General features: G+C 44.0%; 1 protein-coding gene across 6 annotated transcripts in view; it reads right to left on the reverse strand.

The window, feature by feature from the left end:
- macf1a (microtubule actin crosslinking factor 1a) overlaps window positions 1–17,738 on the reverse strand; it is a 163,196-nt gene that overhangs the window by 63,092 nt on the left and 82,366 nt on the right. For all 6 annotated transcript variants that reach the window (XM_029513794.1, XM_029513796.1, XM_029513793.1 and 3 more), the window contains 24 exons: window positions 16,032–16,186; window positions 15,705–15,831; window positions 15,398–15,581; window positions 15,105–15,271; window positions 14,629–14,807; window positions 14,391–14,529; window positions 14,073–14,266; window positions 13,690–13,849; window positions 13,414–13,497; window positions 13,123–13,230; window positions 12,921–13,019; window positions 12,639–12,761; window positions 12,408–12,499; window positions 12,023–12,158; window positions 4,024–9,759; window positions 3,750–3,905; window positions 3,392–3,607; window positions 3,084–3,254; window positions 2,579–2,866; window positions 1,483–1,632; window positions 1,041–1,274; window positions 740–919; window positions 471–644; window positions 147–314 (listed from right to left, as the gene is read on the reverse strand). In XM_029513794.1, coding sequence (XP_029369654.1) covers window positions 147–314; window positions 471–644; window positions 740–919; window positions 1,041–1,274; window positions 1,483–1,632; window positions 2,579–2,866; window positions 3,084–3,254; window positions 3,392–3,607; window positions 3,750–3,905; window positions 4,024–9,759; window positions 12,023–12,158; window positions 12,408–12,499; window positions 12,639–12,761; window positions 12,921–13,019; window positions 13,123–13,230; window positions 13,414–13,497; window positions 13,690–13,849; window positions 14,073–14,266; window positions 14,391–14,529; window positions 14,629–14,807; window positions 15,105–15,271; window positions 15,398–15,581; window positions 15,705–15,831; window positions 16,032–16,186 — 9,420 coding nt within the window. The remainder of the gene's footprint in view (window positions 1–146; window positions 315–470; window positions 645–739; window positions 920–1,040; window positions 1,275–1,482; window positions 1,633–2,578; window positions 2,867–3,083; window positions 3,255–3,391; window positions 3,608–3,749; window positions 3,906–4,023; window positions 9,760–12,022; window positions 12,159–12,407; window positions 12,500–12,638; window positions 12,762–12,920; window positions 13,020–13,122; window positions 13,231–13,413; window positions 13,498–13,689; window positions 13,850–14,072; window positions 14,267–14,390; window positions 14,530–14,628; window positions 14,808–15,104; window positions 15,272–15,397; window positions 15,582–15,704; window positions 15,832–16,031; window positions 16,187–17,738) is intronic.

The raw sequence follows: 17,738 nt of genomic DNA on the forward strand, positions 1-17,738 counted from the left end.
TGTGTGGCCGTTTAACATGAACCAGTTTCTGAGTGAGTTGTGATCTTGATAAATGAGGTTCTTCATAAGTTAGCATTGAAATAATGAGAATAATTAGGCATATTACGTCATATTAAATGTGACATATGATTTTGTATCTTATGTACTTTTCTGTGTTCATCCAGGCGGCCCTTCAGTCCTTGTGCATCAGTTTCTCCTTCCCCGAGGGAACGCAGCTCCTGTTCACTCTGTTCCAGCCAGGAACCAAGATTTCCATGTTCTTGGAGGAACTTCGTCAACTCATCCTTCAGAGCCTCAGACTTCCTCAGACGGTCCTTAAGGAGACAATAAGAGTTAGAGCAAAAAATACTAAGACTATATGAAGGATCCGTCTATCAGCGTCATAATGTTGTCAGACAGTTCTTTCGTCCTTTCCTTTGTCTCGTTCCATCAGTCCTTTCCTTGCTGTGGATTTCATTGAACTGAAGTACCTGGCAGCTCTGCAGTTTGTCCTGGTGCTGGGCCTGCAGCTGATCCAGGGCAGCCCGGAGACGCTGCTTCTCTTCAGGAGGAACCGTTGAGTCAGGTTGTTCCAGGAGGGATCGAGTTGATTGGGTGACTTGAAGTAGTTGTGCCTGTTGAGTCTGCAGCTGCTGAAGCTCCGCCTAGAAGCGGGGTCAAAGGTTTACAGTCAAAAGCTAGCACTAAATTAAAAATGTGGAAGGTAAAAATACACTGCACATAGATGACAAGTCTGGACCTGCAGCATCTCTGTGTGTGACATGACAGCGCCCTCTGGCTGTGAGAACGGTGCATCAACAATCTCTTTAGATTCAGCAGGTCCAGCTCCTCTTTTGCTGAGTTGTTCAAGGGAGGACAGCTCATTCAGCAGAGAGTCTATCTGTCCCTTTGTCTCCTGGAGTTCTTCCTCTGCCTTAGCCTGGAGAAGCAGGAAGGGTAAAGGCTGTTTTAGATACCATCTATTAAGGCCATATTTCCATAATTTTGACGACATAAAAATGTTTTGGTTGGATGGAAACCTCCCACGGTCTTCTTCCTACCCTTTGTGTGTTCTGTTGTACAGTGGTGTTGATGGCCAAGTCCAGCTCTGATAGCGATGTGTTGGCTGAATCTGTAAGGGCGTTGTATTGCTCCTTCATTTTTGTTAGTGTCCCCTGGAGCTTCTCTCTCTCTTCAGGGCTCAGACTTTCTCCCCGTTCACCCAGGAACTCCTCCACAGAGCGGATGGCCTCAGCTATGCCCTCACCTTTATTCTTGAGATCCTTTTGTACTTCCTGGAGGCAGAAAACGTGAGTTGATTTCATTAAAATGAAACATTTCATCCAGCCATGATAGACGCTTGCATTCAAAAGAAATGTTAGATAGTAAAATATCTATAAAGAACAACATGCACATCAAAAAACACAGCATGTGTTTTTATTTTATTGTTCTGTTTAAGCGGCCTTTACATTGAAGATGTGGAAGGAGATGAAAGTGTCGTACCTTAAGCCTTTTCTGCTTCTCTTGTAGCACGTTCACATCACCTGACTCTGCTCCCACATTTTGACTCGCCAGCAAACTGGCAGCGCCAGCCAACCACATGGTGAGGCCTTCCAGTTTCTGAGAACATTCGGCTTTCTGCTGCTGGACCACCTGTGAGAAAGGAAGGAAGCGAGAGAGAAGGAGAAAAGAGCAAAGACCCACAAAAGGAAGAAAATGTGAGGAAACTGATACTGACATGATTCATAAACAAGTTAATTGAGTGACAGGGCCAAACCTTTTCCAAGTTTTGATTTAACAACCAGTTTCTAGAATTTCTAAATCAAGATCACGCTAAAAGCATATTTATCCCTAAACAAAACTCTTGTGTAGTGCACACTTTGCCAAGCTTTGAGCAGATTGTGTCCAGAGTTCACACAACCACACACACACACAGACACAGGCACACACAGTATCTCCACATTAACATGTTGGTGAAGCCACATCAAACGATACAAAGAGAAACCATACAAAATCTTTTTGTGTGCCATTTTTCCCCTTTCTCCTCTGTGTTCAGATGAGGAAAGAGGAAAAACAGTGAAGCACTGTAACTTAAGCGAGGCGTTTCTGCTATCAAATCTCTAGCCTTTACCGCCGTGACACAAGCGATTTCCTTCAGTGGCAATCTGGAACAGCAAGGCAAACAGGTTAATGACACACATGTTACAGAGACATGCAGAATAGCAAACAAGCTTGCATTAAAGGCCTGTGAAGTAGTAGTGAGGTAGTAATACTGTTGATGATGTGGCGAAGCTTTTGCAACAAGAGCAGCTGTGGGTTCCTATTAAAGAATGAAATGAGGAGAAGAATAATGATGTGTAATAGTACTATGGAGGTTAGCTAGTTAACATCAGGCTCTTCTAGTTTCTAGTCAAAACAAGTTTGATATGATTTTATAGGACGTGAGCGATTATCACAATGGTACTGAGATCTTGTTCACCAGTTAAAAAGCATGACAAAGCTATGAATTCCAGTATGTGAACTCTAACTACACTTAAATATATTAGTGAAAACAGCACAGCATTCCAGGAGAAACCAACTCCATCATCTTTCTCTTAACCTCTCTCTCCCTTGCATTCTGCTTTTCTCTGTCCTTCTCTTCTTCTTTCAGCTTCTCCCTTCGCTGCCGCTCCTCCTCCCTCTCTCTTTGGGCAGAGAGGGCATCAGCCCAGGCCTGAGCTTGGCCTGATGCTCTGTGGAAAGCAGTCTGGAGCTGCTGGAGCTGCCCCAGCAGCTGCCTGCTCTGCTCAGGGGCAAGGTCCTGTGCCCGCTCTGAGATGAACACTTGAATTTCAAAGGCCACGTTGTTGACATCATTGGAGCGAGCCATCAGCGAAGACTGGAGCTCCTTTAAAAGAAAAAGAACGGGGGGGGTGTGAGACGTGTAACACATAGCTCAGAGGACAGAGAAAATATGAAGATATACACTGAGTGGGGTCAAATCAAACAAACAGAATACAATCTTCCAAAACTGCTGTTTACCATTGAAAGCAGTAAGACACAGTGTTAAGAACTGATTGAGCATCTTTATGGTAACAAATTCATATTTCACTTCAGAAACTTGCCTTGCAAAGATTCAGCTGCTGTGAGAGCTGATCATGATCATCTTCCTCTGCTTTCTCCATTTTTTCCATCCCAGCCATTCCTCCTTCCATTTGAGCCTCTGTGTCCTTCAACCAGGAGAGCAGACTCTCCACTTGTCCTCCCAGTGACTTCAGCTCAGCTCTGACTGCCTCCTAAAAACAAAATCCAATTCTGCTTTTCAGTTGAGTGTAATAAACACAAACATCAAAACTGAAGTAACAAAGAATCCTGTGGGCATAAACAGGATAACAAACTATATCTAATACACTTGAGTGTTTTGTTTGTTTACCTTGTATGAATCTCTGTGGTCACGCAGACTTTGCAGAATCCCGTCAGAAAGTGCTCTAGCTGCCTCATACCCCCTCGCTAAGCTACGGCCATCCTTTTCCAGGGCTAACAGGAGCTGTGGAGGAACATCTTTAGGTTGGGGCTTAAGCAATTGCTCAGCAGCCTCCACTTCCTTCGTAATCTCAGGCTCCAAGTCCCGCAGTTCAAGGTCCAGAGTCTGAGAGACGGATTAAGAAAAGAAAACAAAAGTTTTCTTGATACTGTTAAGTAAGAGACTAATCCTGAAATCAGATTTATTGTTTGTCTCACAGTAACATAAGCAACGTAACCATGTAAAGTAAATATGCATACTGTTTCACCTGAGTCTGCTTGATAATATCATCCAGGGCGATGAGGCTGCGTCCAACAGACTGCTGCTGCTGCTGCTTTATTCTGACCTCAATATGTCTGATCATGGAGACCAGGGCGACAATTCTCTGGTCATGCTCCAAGCATTCCTGACGTTTTAATGAGGACTGAGGAATCGACACGATTAAAAGTCAGCTTAACAGAAACATATCTGGGATATAACTGTATATCTGTTTCAGAAACCTATTTTTCAGAAAGAAATCTTTATTTTTTATGCCTTCATACCTTGCCAGTCATGGATGCCGTTCCGTCTTTGGTTGAAACGGGTTTGTGTTTCTCTCTGACATCATCCTCTTCCTCTCCCCAGCTCTCAGGCACTCCAGGTGATTCTGACTCAGTTAAAACATCCTCTGAAGGCAAAGCTGTTGATTCTGGGGACTCGGGCTGTTGCTGTTGGTCTTTGAAGGATTTTGATTGAGGAGCATCAACTCTTTCAACATGTGATAGATCTCTTCCAGTGGGTTTATCTGGTGGTGTGCCAGCTGCTGTGGACTGAGCTGTGGGTGGGATGTCTGGTTTGACTGTGTCAGCTTCATCATGAAGGTCAGCGGTCTCACCTTCACTTCTGGTTTCAGCAGGGGATTCTTCTTTCCCAATAGATGGAACCTCTGCTACTTGAATGTGTTCCTCGATCTGACCTTCCTGAATCTTCTCAGTTCCTTTAGTTGTACTTGCAGAGGTCTCTATTTTCTTTGACTTGTCACTGGCTGAACTGTCCGTCCTCTGCTCCTGAGTCAAAGCTGAGCTATCCAAAATAGTTTTTTCCACTGTAGGTTTAGTGGTAATTTTGGTTGTCCCCTCAGAATCCACTTTCTCATCAGTATCAGGTCCAGCCTGCTCTGACACTCTTGGAATCTTAGATTTCTTTTTCTTTCTACTTTTGCTTTGCTGACCTTCTTTCGACTGGACTGATGTAGCTGTCTCAACATCTTTCTTTGGGTCCTCCTTTACCAAAATCACAATCTCTTCCCTCTCTTTCGAAGGAACCTCCAATAGTTTCTCAACAGCTGCATCTTCTTTCACCTTCGATAATTTCATTTGGTCTTCTGGGACACTTATCTGTTCAACACCTTCTTTTGGTGAACCACTTTGGTCTTTGACATCACAACTCTCCACTCCATCGATGGTAACTGGCTGACCGTGAGCCTTTACATCCCTAACAGTTGTGCCTTGACCATCCTTCTTCCCGACCTCCCTGCGAAGTGCTTTCAGTTCCTCAGCAGCCTGCTTCTCACTCACTCCCTTTTCAAACACCTTTTTAAGAATGCTCTCTTTAGCTTTCAGTATCAAGGCGGCCTTCTCATTCTCTGGTAGTGAGGATTTCTCAGGCAACTCTTGCTCTTTGACTTTCTTTACCTCCTGACTGCCCTCTGCTGGCTGTTCAGGTTGTTGAAAGACAGAAACCTTTTCTTCCATTTCACCTTTCTGCTGCTCTCTTTCTATCTTCTCTCCATCACCACTTTTCTCTAAGTCCTTCGTAAAAATGATTTCTGTTGAATCCTTTTCTGGCTCAGCTGTACGTTCTGATAACTTCAAAGAGGCTGCAAGTGATTGCTGTCCTTGTTCCAAATCATTTTCAGCCTCAGCTTTTGGAGGTTCTATTTCACTCTCTGCTTCGTTACCCTTCTTCTTTTTGTTCTTCCTCTTTTTCTTGCTTTTGCCTTCTGTCTCTTTGGATGAAATGGTTAACGATTGGTCTGGCTGCTCTACATCAGATTTGATTTCTGTCTTTACACATTTCTCTCCTTCCACTTGTTCACCGATGCCACCTGGACCATCATCCCTTTGTGTAACCACATCACTCAATTTATACAGTTCAGTATTGTCCTTGTTTTCTCTGTCTGCTGAAACAGAAGCCATCAGGTTCTCCACCTGATGAACTGCTGGGGTCTCATCACAGGTGACAGGTTCACCATCAGCCATCTCTTTGCTGATTTCTTCCTGGGAATCTTTGGCACTATCATAGACACCAGCCTGCACTGGTTCTCCAGCAGAATCTCTGAAAACACTCTCTTTTTTACTCTCACCTGACTGAACTTTCTCATCGAGCTTCTGTTTAGGTAAAACAATCTCTTTAGTGGTGTCTTCCCGTGGCACGATCTCTTCTATGACTTGCTGAATTCTTTTCTCAACATTAGCTGCAAAATTGCACAGAAGGTCCATGGACTGATCTGGTTCAGTTGAAGACTTCTCTTCTGTTGACGGTGACACTTCTTCTCTGTCCTCTTCCACAGCAGCATCACGGGGGAGCCACTGATCCGATAATACGGATGTTAACGTCCCTTCATCATCCCGTTTAATCTCCCAACTCTTCTTTGAAAGTGCAGATGTTGAAGGGACCTCACTGCTTACATCTGACCAGTTCGCTGGACTATCAGGGCTTGAGACAGACACTGTAAGAGTCGGGCTACAAGTACCATTTGATGAGGCAACAGGCGTGGAACTACGCTCATCATCCTCGGTCTCAACAGAAGACACTTGAATCTCTGAGGCTACATCACTGGATATCAGCCCTACTGCAATAGCATCACTGAGACTAGTGACCTGTTGGCCAGTGGTGGGGTCAACTAAGCCTCCTTTCAAAATCTGGTTCTTGGCTATTACCTTGACCATATCATCTTCAACTAAACCTCTTTTACAGGCTTCGGGTAAGGGAAGCCGTTCTCCAGTCTTGATATCAATGATGCCTCCACTATCTGCCTGGCTTTGGAGTATTCTCAGTGCTGGAACTGGGTCAACCTGTTTTGATGCAACGGCCTCAGAGAGGGTGAAACTGTCCCCGGTTTGCTCATTTACAATGCCTCTGAATGGTTTAACCTCTAAGAAACGTTTACCTGTTTCAACATCTATCTTACCCTGGTTTACTAGTTTTGAGTAGGGCACAATGCGTGCCGTTTGAGGGTCTAGTGCTCCTTGTGTCACCGTGGATGAGGCCATGACCTCACTGGCTATGTTCTCATTCAGGAGACCTTTAGAAACTGCCTCTGTCAGTGTTAGATTACATCCGGAGTCAGGGTCTGAGACAGCTCCTGTTGATGCCTGGAAAACAACGGCGTCTGGGCGAGATGAAGGGCTGACTTTTCCTCGGTAGATCCACTCTAGTTCCTCCAAGCCAGGAGCAATGGAGCGGTCCACTAAGCCTCTATCTACTGCATCAGAGACTGGAAGCCTCATTCCTGAAGCATGATGTATTATACCACCCTCTGCCACCTGCCTTGCCAACACCTGATAAGCCTCCCTTGACCTAATTAAGCCTTTCTGAATGGCTTGCTCCAGGGGAACCGGAGATTTAGTCTCTGGGTCAATAATACCTTCCATCTGCAGTTGTAAACTGGCTTTTTTGAGGGCTGTTGCTAAATCTGTTTCTTTTCCTTTGTAAGCTTTCTCCAGTGCCACCAGATCTTCTTTTTGATCCTTCTCAATCAATCCCAAGTTTGCTGCAAGAGTCACAGAGACTTTCTTGTCCCTACGTAGGTCAACAACCCCCCCAGATGCCACCTGGGCTTCTAGAAGTCGAGCAGCCGTGTCGGGATCAATCAGCCCTGTCTGAGCAGCTTCTCTGACCCCACAGATCTGCTTCTTCTCTGCGTCCACAACCCCTGCAAGTGTTTTATCTGCTTTCAGCACACTCCACATCAGATCTTCATCTAGTAAACCCTCCTGCATAACAGCCTCAATGCTGAGTGACTCAGCACTGCTGGCATCGAGGAAACCGCCGAACAGACCTGCCTGAGCCATTAATTTAATTGCAGTGTGGCCAGGAAGGACGCCTTGAGCTACTGCCTCATCTGGAAGCAGCTTTTCCCCTTCCTCTGTCATCAGTCCTCCCTGTTTAAGCTCCAGGGCTAACTTTGCCAGTTCAGCATCCTCCCCTCCTTTCTCCACTGCTAATTCAACCGCATCGAACCGGGGCTGAGCAATCTTTGGTTCTGTCTCTATTACAGCAGCCCTTTCTTCAATACTCTCTGATTCAGCCTGGTAATGTTTGATATCTTTCCTATCTTCATTTGTTTTTGCTCCCAGTGGGATGGGTTCTTTTATCACTTTTCTTTCAATATCTTCCTCTGCTTTGAGTGATGCTGTGGTTGTTTTTCCATTTACTGCTGTGACTGTTCTGTCTGTCTCTTGACCATCAATAACTCTGGGTTTTGATTCAGTTCCTGCCAGCTCTCCGGGGCCTTTAGCTGAAATCATTAAGCCTTCAGAGACTTCTAACTTTTTAGCTTTCACTTTTGCATCTTTATCTACACTAATTTCATCCTTAGTTGCGAAAGCTAAATCACTTTCCACAATTACTATCAGCTTCTGTGGCAATTCGTCAACATGTTCTCCGTCAAAGCTTTCTTCCATGCTTGTACCGTGGATCTCAAAATCCTTGCTTGGTGTGATTTCTTTGGAGGGTTCTTTTTCATCTTCAGTGTGTTTGCCACTCACTCTTTGAGTTTGTGTTAAGCTAAACTCCCCCTGCTCATCTGTAGCAAAAGTGCTTTGAGGCTCACCTTGACCTCCACGGACTTTATTCACTTCAGCAGCTCTGACCAAATCCAGTAGCTCAGAGTCCAGCAGTACCAGACGTTTTCCAGAATGTGCGTCTACATAGCTGTGAGTCATTATGTGAAACAGCAGCTTGTGTTCTGCTTGTTCTTCAGAATCCATTTCTTTTGTTGGTGTAGCGTCCAACATGAGGCTTGCAGGTGATGTTGATGGGGGTGGAGAAGATGGAGGTGGTGAGGAGCTGGTCGAACCCCAGCTCGATCGGTTAAGTGATGGGGTACCAGATTGATTCATGTTGGGAAGAACATCTGGGACGTGGATGTCTTTGAGAAAACTGACTACGCTGGGCTGAAGGGGCTCTTCGGCAGTCTGGTTTAGGGGCAACACCTGGAGGGTTTCTGGATTGTACAGAGCCCCGATAGCATGACGCTGTGTGAGAATGTTTCTTGCGAGCTCTCCTGAGATCATTCCTTGTTGAAGAGCCTCAGATGAAGGCAGCAGTTCTCCAGATTCAGGCCAGAGCAGGCCCATGAAAGCCCAAAGAGATTCAAGAACCAGCAGAGCCAAACGAGAGGACAGGAGATCTCTGCGAATACTTTCCTCTAAATCCAGGTGTTCTCCAGTGAACGGATCAAGTATTCCCCCATTTTGCAGCTGACGTGCTAGCATGGCACATGCTAGATCCTGGTCCATAAGCCCGTGACGAACAGCCTCATCAATTGTCAGCCGGTGGCTGGAGCGTGGGTCAGCGATCCCACCGGCAAAAAGCTGAGCTTCAAGAAGTCGTACAGTGACTTTCCGGTCAATTAGCCCTTCTTGCACTGCTCGGAAGATGCCAACTCTTCTTCCAGTGCGGAGGCAGACTGTTCCACCTGGCTGCTGTTTGACTGGGAAAAGCAGAAGCCCTGAGTCGTCGTCAAAGACGCAGCGCTGCTGAAGCTCACTTAGGTTCAGCTTTTCAGCTGTGTTTGGATCAATCAGCTCTTTACGTTGCAGCCTTGACAGGAGTTTGCTGAGGATTCTGGGAGTCAGAAGTCTCATGTCTTCTGCCTGCTCCAAGCTCATCATTTTCCATGTTGAGTCTCTCAGGCCTCCAGTGTTCATCTGGAGCTCCAGAATCCGGAGTCCAACCTCTTCTTCAATTAGCCCACCATCCATGGCTGCAGCTACTGGCAACACATTCTGTTGTTGGTCAATGGCAGATTTGGTGTTTTCCACCAAATGCAGAGCACTCTCCAACTCATGAAGGCACCTTTTGGTACGGTCATCAATGAGGCCTTGAGCTAGTCCTTCTTCCAGGGAAAGATTAAGAGAGGAGCCAGGCTGGACGAGCCCACCGAGAATGAGCTGGACCTCCAGAAGCACATGGCAGGTGTCCTGGTCGATCAGACCACGCTGGGCTGCTTGGAAGACTGGGAAAGTGTCCACTGTTCCCAAGTCTATGACTCCAGCGATGGCAATTTGGTTCTACAGAAAGAAGGAAAATAAAAATTTAGCTGAAATTCATTCTTGTATCAATGTGGCATGGCACTAATTGTATTACACTATGTTACTATGTATAATTTTAGATATTAATATTACAAAGAGACTGAGGGCAGAACTAGATGGTAGAATCAGGAAAAGAAGAAAATCCACAGTTCACACCAAAACGTAATCAAAGAATTATTATTATTTAAGTTGGGATGATACTTTTCAGGAATATGATAGTTTCCTGTATTTTGATTTATTTTCTTTAGCATTAAAGAGCACTTCAATACTTACCACTGCTCTTGCAAAACATCTAAAACAAGCACTAAGCATGCAAAAAAGCAACAAATAAGAAAAAAGCATAGGTAAAGATAAGCAAACAGGTAAAAGAGCCCACAGGTACTCAAAGAAAGAAGAGAATAAAAAAAGTCCAAGTGAGGAAAAAACTTACTTGCAACGGTAAGAGAGAAAGCGAGCGCTACTTACCGTACGGGCTCGTCCCGTGGCAAACACACTAATGGGCCAGCGTATGGCTCGGCAGAGCGAGGCGCAACAGGTGAGAAGCTAGTTGTTAGCATTCTGCATGCCACTCTTCATTCTGAGTCCTAATACTGCACTGACACTGAATCCTCCTTCTGACCTCCTTTCAAACTGGAGCAGGCTCAGGAAATTAAACTATGAATGACTTATTGAGTCTGACAGACAGAAACTGACTATGAGTGGGATGAATTATTCACGTCACCATTTGACAATACTAATCATTTCCAAGGTATGTTTGCCTCTACAGTTGGATGGAGATTCTTATGAATTACAGACTGGTGTTATTTCTGGCCTTTTTACACTCACAGATTGTGAAATGCTTTATGATTCCCACTTTTGCTGAGTAAATTTATTTATGTCTACAAATGTCCTGCCTCATTTTCCCACTTCTCTTTCTGATCCTCGACTCAGAGCTTGGAAGTCCACAGTTCTCCTTTGGTAGCTGTTAGTGATTTCCAAGCAAAATGCTGGTTTAAAATGTCACACAGTAATAGTATGCATTAGGACAAACATTTAAATTATCATTCACGCACACGCACACACACAAACACACTCTTGTGATCTGGACACAACATGCTCAAATGGTGAAGTGGTATTTTGCATAGCTGGCCTCTTGGTGCACTACAATCAATCAAAAGTGACTTTTCACAAACTTCTATCCTTCAGTGAGTGTTTTTAGTCAAATAAAATCCCCCATAAAACCGTATAACATTCACATAGAAAGTAATTATGAGGTGCAGCTGTTGAAACATAAGAATTATCATCAAGGATTGCTTGAAAGCTGAGACGCTCATACACATTTAGTTCATTTTGGACCAATGTACCACATCACATATGCCACAAGAAGGAAAGTGTGAGCTGACTTTGAATGTGTGATTAACATTAATCAACTGTACACGTGTTTCTGAAACAAAATTTATGAGGAGTAAAATAAATACTGAAATGTGATGTGTTGACTTTATGAAGTGGCATTTATTGGACCACTACATAAAAAGTGAAATGATATAAATTTGCATCTATTTTGAAAATGATTGGTTTGTACAGCACAATACATCTATGAAAAGCAAAGCTCTGTAGCTTTTACCTAACTGCTAGCATGACTCAGACAGCGCTGCTCTAGAGCGGCACCACTAAGGCCGTGTATTAGCCATGTTAACAGTTCAGCAGATGTATTTTCTGATGATAATGACAATGATGATGGCAATGACAGCAACTAGGGAGGGGACAGTTAATGGCATGACCGCAGGCCTTTATGAGGATGTGAGAGTGGAGCACCCCATGCTCAGGCCCAGTTCAGACAGGGTTCAGAAAATTTTGTGTACACATTTTTACAGTTAATTTATGACAAAGATCAGCAACTCTGAAGTGTTGAAAATAGAAGCAGGAATTTTTTTTCAATCATCTGAAATACACATCTGAACGGGGTCTGTGATGTTTGTTAAACCAAATCAAGTCAATGAGTGAGTTTCTTCAACAGTGATGATGTTTTTCAAGAATGTACCTCCGTGAACACACAACATGCTGTACAACACTCACATATACACTCTTGCTGGCCCACACATGAACTCACGCTTTAGCTTGCGAGCGCACTCAGACTCATAGCAACATTTCATCAAAGTACCTCGATAGTTACATGGTGTCAAGCAAGCAAAAGCTGAAAATACATTTTTGTCATTAATCTGCAGAACTCCTCCATCTCAGCCCATTCCACCAACCAATATACCTTTCTTTCCTCCTCTCTGGCGAGTTGCTGCTCCAGCTGCTGCAGCTGTTGGGTGGAGCTATCGCACATCTGGTTGTAGGTGGATGTGAGCTCATCTAGCTGAGCTTCCACCTGAGCACGCTCGTCCGGGGACAACCTGGAGAGCCCACGAGGGGAGAGATTAGAGAGGGGCTATGTCTGTGTGCAAGGAACATGGAGATTTCACAAAATGGTAATATTTCATACTGTAATAATCCTGGAAACTCTTTGATTCCTGCAGAATGACCATGACTATAAATTAATCATGTGCTGCTTGTGTAGTGTGGTACTGTTGTGTGTGCCACTTAGAGCTGGTTTGGTGAACACAGGTGAAGTCATGTGTTTGGTGTAATAGGAGTTCACTCACTTGCTGGCCTGTTTTGACAGCAGGAAGACCTGTGTGCTCCTTATGGCTTCAGCCACTTCATCCTTCTTGGCAGCTAGCTGTTCACTGATGGCCTTTAAAGAACACAGATTAGCAACATGCTCAGTCCACGATGATTAAAGAGTCAATAAGGAACCATTTTTTCTAATCAAGAAATGACGCATATGAAGCGTTCCACTGCACAAACATAATCTGCTTTCAGAGCCAAAGTACCTGCTGAGCAGCAAGTGAAGACTCGGCGTTGGGGCCCCCAGTTCGTCCCTGCAGGCCCTGAACCCAGCCCAGCAAATCTGAAACCTGGCCCACCCTGGCCTGCTTCTCCTCCTCCACCTCTTTCTGCACAGAGTAAAAAGACAAATCTTAAACTATGCTTATCTGACCTCATTTCAGGAGAATCTTTGTTTCTGCTGAAAATAAAAATACATAAGAAGTTTTATCTACTTTGCATTACAGTTATTTAATCTGACCATACGTTAAAGCAAAACACAGCCCCACCTCTTCTTCTTCTAGTCTTCTCAGAGCATCACTAATGTACTTTACATGTTGGGTTGTCAAGGTGACCAAGGCCGTATAGCGTGTGCGCAAGTCCATAAACTGCAGAGACAGACGCACAATTAGACATCTCACCACACAACTGAAATTACACAAAGCTTATTTATTTTCAATCAAAGCAATGAACGGTGATTTTTGTTTGTACCTCCTGAGTGATGGCATCAGAGGAAGAGTGCATCCTCCTCCTCTTCACCAGTGACTTGTGTGTCGACTCCACAAAGGCTCTATATGTCATCAGCTGTAGTTCGTAGTCCTGAACAACAGCCACGGTTGAACATCATTATACACAGAGATTATACTTCTGACGTGTCAAAAATCTAACACTGACAGTTATAAATTCTTTTACAAACACAAAATTTGGACCATTTCACTAAACAAACAGCCAACAACTTAAATACTACTTAACACAATCTGAAATATTATACGCAGGTCTTACCTTCACTGAGGTGCAGTACTGTTTGGAGTGAGTCTGACACTCATCTAGTTTGGTCTGGTTCTGTTCAATCTCAGCTACTAAAGCCTGGAAAAAAAAAAAAATCAGCCAAAAAATTACGTAAATCATTTTATCTAAGTCGATCTGATCCAAGATGTGGACTGTGTCAAGTGAATTCCAGCATTCTTTAGAATCAATCCAAAGCAATTCATCATTGTCCTCTCAGGTAAACATCAAATCAGTCTATTGATCTGCAGATCTGAAATCAGTGGCACTGACCGTCTGCTGGGCCAGCTGTTCAGACAGGGCTTTGCTGTCACTTTGTCCAGGTTGTGTGTTTTCTTGTCTCTCCGTTGTGTCTTCGATCCACTTGATCAAAGCAGAGTGCCCGTCTCTATACTGCTGCAGCGCTGAGCCCAGAACGTCAAGATCGGCTCGTCTGCAGTAAAACAGGAAAATCCTTTCAGGACACTTTCATATCCATATTTATATGTGAGACATTTAAACAAAGGCAGTGGATATTCAGAATTTCTTGATATAATGAGAGCTCATTCCAAGGGGTGAGTTACAAAACGTCAAAACATCTTCACTCTTTGCATTTATTTGATGTATAAATCCTCTCTCCCTAAATCTTTATTCTTTTTCTTCACTGTCCTGCTCACCTTGTCTCCATCTGTCTCTTAACTCCACTCCACCTCTCAACCATCTGATTGGCTCTCTCCTGGTAGAGCTCCAGCTCAGGGCTGCGGTCAGGGTGGAGCTTGCTGAGCTGAGAACCGGCGTCTTTGGCACGAAGAACGACCGACTGCAGAGACTGGAAGATGTCCTCCTGCTCGGCAAGCTCAGCCTGCCACTTCTGGACAGAGATGAAACAAAAAGCAAAAGAAATGAGAGACGATTCAGAATAAAGTTTTGAGTCAAATAGTTTCACTCCGTATGTCATCTTTTTTATGTTTGTCAAGTGACAGTCCAGCCCTCACCCCTAATTGATCTCTGAGGTTTTGAATGGCCGTGGTGTCAGCAGGAACTATGTCTTCTTCACTCAGTTTGCTCTCATACTTTCTGACCTGGTTCTCCACATCATCCAGGCTGCGAATGAGGACGTCCACTGTCTTTAACCTTGAGGAGATGAATAAGTAAACCATATGTATAGTCATACACTATTGAGTCATATTTACATCAATGAAACAGGAGGAGGAGACAGAAAGGGCCACTCACTTCTCCAGGTAGACTGATGAAAGGTTGTGTAGTTTGTCTGTCTTTTCTACAGCTTGATTGAGTTCAGACCGGAGGACAGGAATGCTGGAAGACGTTGGCTTCTCGTCAAAGAAACTGATGCAGCGACGAGACAACTCACCCAGATTGGAGCGCAGCGCGTCCAGCTCCGACTGCAGCTTCTGTAGAGGAAAAACAATTTCACAATTTAACAATTGGAATCTAACAAAACATCAGCTCAAATTAAGGGGGGAATACTGTTCTTCTGACCAAACTGTAACTATTAACATCAGGAAAATGACAAGCATCGTAGTTCTAGGGACATCAGATATTTGGATTTCTTTGCTATCAATGCAGCTTTTAATTCAGATGCTTATCAAACAAACATTTATTATATCCTTATTTACACATCTGAATAGGATATGAAGTACAAAACGTGTTGTTGCACGTTGCCTCCAGCAGATGGGGCTCAAACTGACCTCGTGCTCTGCAATCTGGACAGTGTTGTCAGTGATGTCTCCTGACAGCCTGCTGCGGGGTGGAGTCTGGATGCCTCTCATCAGTCTCTGCTCAGCGCCATTCAGACGAAGGGTGATGTCCTGGAGCTCTGACAGATATGACCGGGAGACTGACTCGTCCTTCTCCACTGGAGAGAGAAAAGAGAAAGAAAGAAAGAAGTGATCATTTCCTTGTTTTATTTTTTTTAACTGCTGGTTGAAGGTGAAATCAGACCTCTGTGAACTTAGACTAAGTCACTGTCACACCGACTCACCAGTCTCCATGTTGAGCAGCAGATTCTGACAGTGCTGCTGGGCCTGCTGGACGTCCTTCTCCAGCTCTCGTCTTTCAGCCGGTGTGAACAGGGAGCTCTCTTTGCTGTCCGACAGGAAGTCGGCCAACTGGGACTCCAGGTGATCCAGGACCTGCTGCCGCTCCGTTGGAGACTGAGATCGAACCTTAGAGGTGAAAAGACAAGTACACCAGAGCAGCTGAGGTGACATACACACTGAACATTTAATGGCCCAATTGCTTCACTCAGTCACACACACACACACACACAAACACTCTCTGAATCTCACTGTGTCCAGGTTCCATCCAGAGACAGTTCGGACATCTTTGAGCAGGTAGTGCCAGGACACCACACTCTTCATGTTCACATGGAGCTGATGCCACAGAGACATGACTTTCTGGTACAACTGCTCTGTCCTGTACACATACAAATGCACACACAAAGAGAACATGAATATATGACAACACGCCACAAATTTCATATCCACAATTTCCAAGTAGTTAAAGCTTTAAGCCTTTAAAGCTGGTATGTGATTGTATGTTGTGAATAAACAGTTGTGTTGCTCCTAAATGAAATGACAACAATACTATTGGTATGTTTGTGGTATCAGCCTGACCTGCTGGCTGTGTCGATGGCCTCCTGGTTTGGAGGTGGGACACTGAAGCACACTGAAGGGACCATGGCCTCGTTTCCTGTGGGACTTATCACCTTCCACTTGGTCCTCTGAGAGTTGTCCTCCAGGACACACTCCTCTCCTCGGTTTATTGTGATCTGAGAGGAGGTGGTGGTGCAGAATTGTGCAGAAGGAAGGGAAACAGAAACAGGGAAGGGAGGTTATGGACAGACAGGTGTTGGAAGTGAGGGGAAAAAAGAGGGACAGGTGACATTTGAATGAGGAGAATAAGATGGAAAAGAAATAATGAATAAAAAAAAGAGGAAGACATGATTAAAAAGTCAGGAAATGGTTAAATAGACAGGGACAGTGTGAGGAGACAGGGTGGGTGGAAGGGTGTAACAATCAAATGAAAAAGGAGGGAAGTGGAATCAGAGAAGAGAGAAGGGAAAAATTGTAAACCAAAAGTTGATTGCAACAAACTTAAAATGCAACAGAAAATGCAAAAATTCATGGATTTCATGATGTTAGCAGAAGCCCTAAAATGTTTCATTAGAAAGCCTGTCACAGGGATGATGTGGACTACAAAAAACTGCTTTGCACCAAAGCTTTTATTTTAAAAGTAGCAAATATTCTCCAAACTCAGTGTTGGATTTAGTAACACCTGGGCTGAATTGCTCCAATTGAACTGAACCACAACAAGGAAAATATATTTCATGGAGATTTTAAGGAGTCCAGCACAGGACTAACGCAGAGAGTTTGGGATGAGAGTCACAGGAAGAAAGAAAAAAGGCAAAGCCGTGACTGTGGAAAAGAGTTTTAGGGCTGCCTCCCCACCCACCACCCTCTCTCACCCCTTCCCTGCACACACACATCAGATACATAAATAATGCAAAGCTAGGCACATACAGTAAGTACATGAAATGTAAATTAGAGCTTTAAGCTGGGACTTGTTAATGTCTAGCTGACTGAATGAGCCTCAGCTGTGTTATATTCAGTTCAGCTCAGTGGTGCCATCTGCCCTTATCCACCGGTTTCAATCCCACTTCAATAAAAAAACTAACAGTCGATAGATAATTCAGATCATCGTCATCTCTGCGGTCAGGTCTGAAGTTAGTGGAGGAGGTCAGCTCAGAGATTTGTCGTCACCACGTAGAGCTGCTCATTTTAGACATGTCACTGTTTAGTGAGTGGAGTCAGTGAACAAAAAAACAAAACAGTGACAGTGATCATTCCATCCGCCCAGTTTAAGATTTGGTCATTAAAAAGCGTTCCCTTTAGTCAATTATAATTTGAATGGGATACACAGCTTCATCGCTTGAATAATTTACAGTGGCACAAATAAAATGACATGATAAGAAACTACCATTGTTATTGTTCAAAAAGCTACCTATTCTTTTTCTTGTTTTTCTTTGTGAGACCAAATGTTCTTTACTTAGGCTACAAAAGATCAAACCCAAAACAAAATAAGTAAGGCATGATTATTTTGGAGTTATGTTGTGTTTTGTACCAAATAGCCACGTTTCCTTATTACATATTTTTTAAATCAAAAACCTGTAGCTCCTGTAATTTGTTTTTTATCACTTGGCCATATTGAAATTTTAATTATGTTTTTCACTTTAGGGCAGCTTCTATGAAATAATACCCACCTCACACCTCCTGTGCTGCCAGTTTTAGTCCAAGACACCTACCAGGGCAGGTATCAGACTC

Source organism: Echeneis naucrates, chromosome 11, assembly GCF_900963305.1.
Source record: "Echeneis naucrates chromosome 11, fEcheNa1.1, whole genome shotgun sequence".
NCBI classification, from domain to species: domain Eukaryota; kingdom Metazoa; phylum Chordata; class Actinopteri; order Carangiformes; family Echeneidae; genus Echeneis; species Echeneis naucrates.